The 6749-nt window shown below is 48.1% G+C and overlaps 1 protein-coding gene across 3 annotated transcripts; it reads left to right on the top strand.

Annotated features, from left to right (window-relative positions):
• On the top strand, positions 108-5168 carry RRP36 (ribosomal RNA processing 36). Of its 3 annotated transcripts, XM_018038605.1 has the most exons (7): positions 108-434; positions 2255-2402; positions 2538-2604; positions 2682-2786; positions 3068-3142; positions 3227-3344; positions 3791-5162. In XM_018038605.1, exons 1-7 carry the CDS (start codon positions 356-358, stop codon positions 3925-3927), a joined length of 729 nt encoding a protein of 242 aa, XP_017894094.1. In that variant the 5' UTR covers positions 108-355; the 3' UTR covers positions 3928-5162. The 3 variants fall into 3 exon arrangements, with proteins under 3 accessions (XP_017894094.1, XP_017894095.1, XP_017894093.1); XM_018038606.1 differs by having other exon boundaries at positions 2281-2402; positions 3068-3344; positions 3791-5168; XM_018038604.1 differs by having other exon boundaries at positions 3068-3344; positions 3791-5168.

The raw sequence follows: 6749 nt of genomic DNA, 5'->3' as shown, positions 1-6749 counted from the left end.
TGGTCTCTTTTTTTGTGCAATACGACAGAGATGGCAGGAGTTTACAGTGGGGGCAGGGTGCTGAGGCTCTGGCTTCTCAGGCAAGAGCATTAGGAAACCAAATACCATCACGACGTGGCCGGACTTTCTCCGGTGTGGAGTGCAGCGCCTTGCGACAAAAACGTGGCGACGTTCTGTAGACGGGTGGCCGCTTTCCGCCCAGGGAGGGTACCCCGGCCGCCCACCAGCAACCCGCTCGGCCCCGCCCAGGGGTGGGCGGGATCTGCGCTGCTGACACCAAGCCTTCCGGAAGGGGCGGGGCGGAAGCCTGCGTGGCGGAAGTAACGCCATTAGTCTTCAATACGCCGCTGAAGCCATGCCGAGAGCAAGCTACCGTGGCGGGGCGGTTGCAGGGCCTCCCAGCAGGGCTCAGGATGACGGGAGCCTGCAGAATGGTGAGGGCACGGTGCCGGGATGAGGGGAAGCGCTGAGGGCCGGGAGAGGGGCTCCGCGTCTGATGCGGGCTCACCCCGAGACTGCCAAGTTGTCTGAAAGACGCAGACACCGGGAGCGCCCCCCAACGCCCTAGAAAGTGGGGAGTGAGAGGATACTTACTGAGTTAGGACACCCTGAGCAGTTTTTTAAAGGGCAAAGAGGGTTTTTCGCAGGAAGAAAACTTACGTTCCAAAGCAGAGTCAGAAGGGCATTGATTATTGGGGAAGACTTAGGTGAAGATTCAACAAATTTCGCCACTATTGAATATCTATTGTACGCAGGCACAGTTCTAGATGCTGGAGATACAACAGTGAGTAGAGCAGCCCAAAACTGCTCTCATGAAGCTTACTCTTTGGGGGTTAAAAAAAAGGCACGGAGACCTAAGGAATTGCAAATCTTTAAAGGCTAAGTTTTATGGTATGTAAATTATTCTACAGTTTTGAGAAAGGTGATAAGAGCTTTGAAGAGAAAACGGGAGGGGTTATGGTGCTAAGTAATCACAGAAGGCCTCACTGAATAGGTGGTGGCATTTGAGAAACCCTGCGAAGGAGGTAAGGGAGCAAGCAATACAGCTGGTGAAAGTGTTACAGGCAGAGGCCAAGTCAGGTGCAGAGGAACTGAGATGGGAATATACTTGCTTGCTTAGGAACCGCTTGGAGGCCAGTTGACTGGAGAGGAGTAGGAAAGAGATAGTAGAAGAGGAGATAAGAGACAAAATGCAATAGGTCACATGGGATCTTCAGGCTATTACAAACCCAAAGCTTTTACTCTTGAGTAAGATGGAAGCCATTGGGGAGTACGGAGTCTGGAGAAAGTGATCTAAAAAATATGTATGTGGAAATGAGTTGGGAGCGATAAGATCAATTTGCCTCTTTTTCTGGAAAGAGCTACTTTATTATTTAAAGAAGTTAAAGTGAAAACTTCATGTCTCTAGTAGTTTCCTTCCTTTTTTAAAAAACAGTTTTTATTGGAGTATAGTTGATTTACAATACTCTGTTAGTTTTAGGGGTACAGCAAAGTGAATCAGTTATACGTCTATCCACTTTTTTGGATTCTTTTCTGTATGGGTCACTACAGAGTATTGACAAGAGTTCCCCTGTGCTATACAGTTGGTCCTTATTCGCTATCTCTTTTCTATATAATAGTGTGTATGTGTCAATCCCAGTCTGCCAGTTTACCCACTAATCCCAGATTTGCCTTTTAGGCATCTCTCCCACGTTCAGTGAACATGAGCTTGGGCAAACTCCGAGAAACAGAGACAGGGAGGCCTGGCATGGTGCAACCCATGGGGTTGTAAAGAGTCAGACACGACTTAGCGGCTGAACACCAACAACTGGAGGCTGAAGTTGAGAGATAGCTTTGAAAGCAGTGAGACTGGTGGTTGGGCGAGCAGTAAAGAGGCTAGAGCACTAAGTGAGGTGAGATGCTGAGCGTAAACTGAACCAGAATAAAGGTAGCTGAGCAACGAACGGAGACAGAGGTCTTTGTGGGAAAACCTGTGAAAGAGAAATTTAAAAGAGAAGGGGAAAACGAAGAGACTGTGGGTTAGTCCATCTCCAGCCTTACATGTATAGCTTCCTTAGCAAGGTGAGGCCCCAGATAGCTGGAATAGTTGGGGCGTTAGGTGTCAGTGGAGCACCATTACAATCTGTGTTGCCTGGAGCCTGCAGCGATCGGTCTAAAGGGTCACTTACCTAAGGAAAGAGGATGGGGCGATGTCTGCAGCAGTGGCAGATGCTGAGCTGAGTTGCAGTCCCCCCACCCCCACTTCCTTTCACAGACACATCTCACATGTCATTCGAGGAGCTGTTGGAACTGCAGAGCCAAGTGGGGACTAAAGCCTACAAACAACTGGTAACAGGAAGCAGCACTAAGAAGCAGAGTTGTAGACCACCTGTCCAAAAAGCATGTGTTGCAGATAAGCACAGGTGAGGAGCAAGGCCTTTCCCGGGAGTTGGAGGGAAAGACACCTACTTGAGTAGGTGTCTGCTTTCTTGGGTGGCAGGTGGGAGGCCTTTAACGAGACTGGCGTTCCCTTGACCTGTCCTTCACTTTTTCCATAGGCCTCTGGAAATGTCAGCCAAGGTCCGGGTGCCATTTTTGCGTCAGGTTGTCCCCATCAGTAAGAAGGTGAGGCGGAGGCAGTGAGCATTTTCTCAGGGAAAGGAGACAGAACGGTTCTCTTATATTCTCTGTTCTCTCCAAAGGTAGCCCGGGACCCCCGCTTTGATGATCTGTCAGGGGAGTATAATCCTGAGGTGTTCGATAAAACATATCAATTCCTAGATGACATCCGAGCCAGAGAGAAAGAGGTGAGTAGCATGAGGCTGGCTTGTGGGGATTCCAGGAGGGACTAGAGCACAGGTTAGAGAAGCAGAGGGGAGCAGGGCGAATCAGATCGCTAGTTGTGTGATCATTGGCAAAATACTTAACCTCTTTTCAATTCAGTTTCCGTATCACAAAAAGCTAATAGTTCCATTTCATAGTGTTACTGTGAGTTAACGTATGTGAACCTCTTAGAATGATGCTTGGCACAAAGTGTCAGGTAACATTTACAGAACGTTAACCATCATACTCATTTTCCAATATGGAGCTGGTGAAAAAGCAGCTGAAGAAGCGCCGTTCAGGGGAGGAGCATGAGAAACTACAGCACCTGCTTCAGCGAATGGTGAGAAGGTCAGAGTATGGGGCGGGAGGTGATTCACAGTCCCTGCCGTTCACCTGTCTCACTCCTCTTATCTCGGCTCCACAGGAGCAGCAAGAAATGGCCCAGAAGGAACGAAAGCGGCAGCAGGAGCTGCGCCTGGCCCTGAAGCAGGAGCGGCGGGCTCAGGCCCAGCAGGGCCATCGGCCATACTTCCTGAAGAAATGTGAGTGGGGCACAGCTACGACCCACGAGACACAGGGACAGAAATTGGGTAGCCATAGTGATGGATGCTGTGTTAGGGGTTCCTGGAGCTGCCTAAGGGAGGCATGAAGGCTGGATCCCATGGTAACTTAGAGGAAAGTAGAAATAGTAGTAATAGGGAGTCGTTGTTTGTAACCATTCTCATATCCCTAATGAGACTGTGGGCAGGGAGTGTCACTTATCTTTGTCATGCCCCCTCATATGTTGGGTTGGGCACAGAGAAGGAGCTCATGGTTGGTTGAATTGAGAAAGAGTGGAGTTGTGGAAGTCAGTTTGCTTTTACACACCAGTGAACCCCTGATGAGTCACATATCCCTGCGTAGTGGTTAAGAGTTACTGACCTGGGACAAGGGGAGGCAGGGAGACTTCATCCTTTGCTTACTGATTTTCTTTCTCTTTGCCCTCTAGCTGAGCAGCGCCAGTTGGTCCTGGCTGAGAAGTTTAAGGAGCTGAAACGAAGCAAGAAGCTAGAGAGCTTCTTGAGTCGAAAGAGGCGCCGAAATGCAGGCAAGGACAGACGACATCTCCCTTTGAGCAAAGAGTAGTAAGCATCCGTGCTCAGCTCTGCTGCTGCCCCAGTGAGACGTGCATCTGTGGGGACACCTTTGGGCTTGGCCTGTTCTTGTTCTTTCCCATTCAACGGTAAGGTCACAGCTGCCTTGGAACTTGCTTGGCCCAGAGATGACTTGAAGCCTCTTGGACTGCCTAAGAGCTGAAAAGGAAGAGCAGCTGAGCCTTCTGCCATGCTGCACTTCGTCTGCTTGGATCTGGGTCATTGTCCTCGTGTCCTCCTCCCATCCTTGCCTTAATGATTCTGATACAGAAGGAAAAGAACCTTGAGGCTGGTTGAAGGCCAGAGTCTGAGTGGCTCCCAGGACTGTGACTTCATGCAGGAGCCAGTTCATAAACACTCCCGTGTCTCATCTTTTTATCCTGCTGCTTTTGTAGGTGGCCTAGAACTACTGTTTCAGGGGCCACATGTGGGTAGACGGTAAACCTAAGCCTCCTACGAAGTGGGAGGTCAGATCAGAGCCCCTTCCTCCTTCAGCCCAACAGATGACACCATCATTCAAAGAGGGACCCAGTCCCACAACTCATCTTCTTAGGTTTGGTTTTAGATGCAAGGGGAGGTAGGAGGTGGGGGCAGAAAGTGTCCCTGGTGATAGGTAAGTGCAGCTGGTTCTCAGTACTGTTTGGGTGGAGAATTCATACTGCCTGTGGACTGGAGTATCTTCACGCTACAGTTCAGTTTAAAGTGGTCTCTGGTTGGGAGTACCTCCAGGTATACCTGGCAGAAGCAAATGCATTCCTCTCTTTTTTAAAAATATCTACTTATTTTGGTTGTGCTGGGTCTTAGTTGCGGTTCACAGGGTCTTTGTTTCAGCATGCAGATTCTTAGTTGCAATATGCAGAATCTAGTTTCCTGGTCAGGTTGAACTTGGGAGAGTGGAGTCTTAGCCCCTGAATCGCCAGGGAATTCCCAAAATGCATTTCTCTCTTGAGGATTGTACTTTAAACCCAGGCTTCAAGGAATTCCTTCAGATAAAATTTCAAGGCATATGAGCTTATAGTGAAAACAAGCACAAAAGGAAAAAAAAAAAAAAGGATAAGCAAGAGTCATTAGGAACAATAGGCAACAGAATCAGACCAGCGAAGTCTGAGATGTTGGAAATGTAAAATACAAAAATATAAAATGTCTTATTTATGTTTAAAGAAGAGCTATGACTGATGAAAAAATGTATCAGGACAAAATTGGTTTGATTAAAGTTTTTTGTTTAATGAAAAATACACTGACATTAGAAACTTCATGGTTTAGCAGCAGGTTAGGCACACCTAGAAAGGAAGATGAAATGGAAGTAGATGTGAAGAAGCTACACAGATGGAGCCCAGGGACAGAGAAATGGAAACTAGGGAAAAGACATCAAAGAAGTTGGAGGATAGAGTGAGGAGGTGTGACACAAATCAAGAGTTCCAGAAGAGAGGGTGATTTTCTATAGTTGATAATCTGTAAATCCTAAGAATCAGTAAGATCAGTTAATCACAGACAGTGGAGGCTGGGAACCTAGATAAATCACAGGACCTACAGGCCATGGGAAGGATTGACGTCTAAGCAGCAGCTGTAGGAACTTTTGGATGGTCCAGTGTAGGGACACAGCGACTCCAATTCTGGGGGCATGAGTTCCATCCCTGGACTGGAAACTAGGATCCCCTGTGCTGCTGGGCAGGCAAAAAAAATAGCAAAACGCAGCCTGCAAGGACGAGGTGGAGTTAGACTAAGACTGTCATTGCTTGATGCTTCCTGGTTGGGGGGAGATGATGATGTTCTGAGGGAAGAAATGCATAAAACGTGCTTCTCCAGTGGTTGGTAGTTGAAGGCTGTAGCTACCAGGATGGTTGGCCTGGCTCAGAGAGAGTGAGGGAGCACTGTAGAGTCCCAATTGTCACGTGAATCAGTCCTAGTTTAATACCAAAACAGTGATTCTGGCTGATAAAAACAGAAAAAGACTACTGAACTACTTGGCTCACAGAAACACTAAGAAGGCTGGAGAGAAGCTCCAAAAAGGAGTGAGTGAGAAAGTCAAAGCAGTGAGAAGCACTCCAGGTCCTAGTTCAGAGCCAGAGTCACTGTGAAGATGTCAGGACCACCGCCAAAGGTTCACTCCACTTCCCTCTGCTCTAGACTGAGATGTTCCCAGTTGAGGCCTCTAGTCACCTGCCTGCAAGGGGATGCTGGGAAAGCAAGTGTCTGGTGTTTCACATGGTGGGAGGTGAGCTCTACCTTCTTCCTAGGTTTGTGGTAGAGTGTTTCCAGGCATGAGAAGCGGGTTCAGGTGAAGACTGGTTGAAAACTGACATATGTCCACCACAAGGCTGTATTGGCCCCCAAACTTTCAAACTGCTACTTTCCCCCTTGAGGAGGCGGAGGAAATGTAGGAAAGCTCTGAGCTCCAGTTTGGGTCGGTTTGGTTGGCTTTGGTTTTTATTAACAGCTTTGTTGAGATACAATTCACGTAGCATATACTTTACCCATTTAAAGTGTTAACAGTTCAGTGATTTTTAATACATTGACAGAATTGACCATCACAATTTTTTAACATTTTCAACACCCCCAAAAGAAATGCCATACCTTGTAGCAGTTACTCAGTTTTTCCCAATCCCCCCAACTATAGGCAGCCAATAAACCACATTCTGTCTCTGGACTGGCCGACTGGGGGACATGACTATAAATGGGATCATTATGTGGTCCTCGGTGTGCAAACCAGCTCTAGGGTTCTAAGGATCAGGGAAGCAAAAGTCACAGCCTGGGAATGTTTGCCCTGCAGAGACAGTCCCATGGGCAGGGAAGGCTACTGGTGTGCGGGAGTGC

The sequence above is a fragment of the Capra hircus genome, chromosome 23 (genome assembly GCF_001704415.2).
Source record: "Capra hircus breed San Clemente chromosome 23, ASM170441v1, whole genome shotgun sequence".
Classification (NCBI taxonomy): domain Eukaryota; kingdom Metazoa; phylum Chordata; class Mammalia; order Artiodactyla; family Bovidae; genus Capra; species Capra hircus.
The sequence above is the reverse complement of the archived record's forward strand: the minus strand, read 5'-3'. Positions and strand labels throughout refer to the sequence as shown.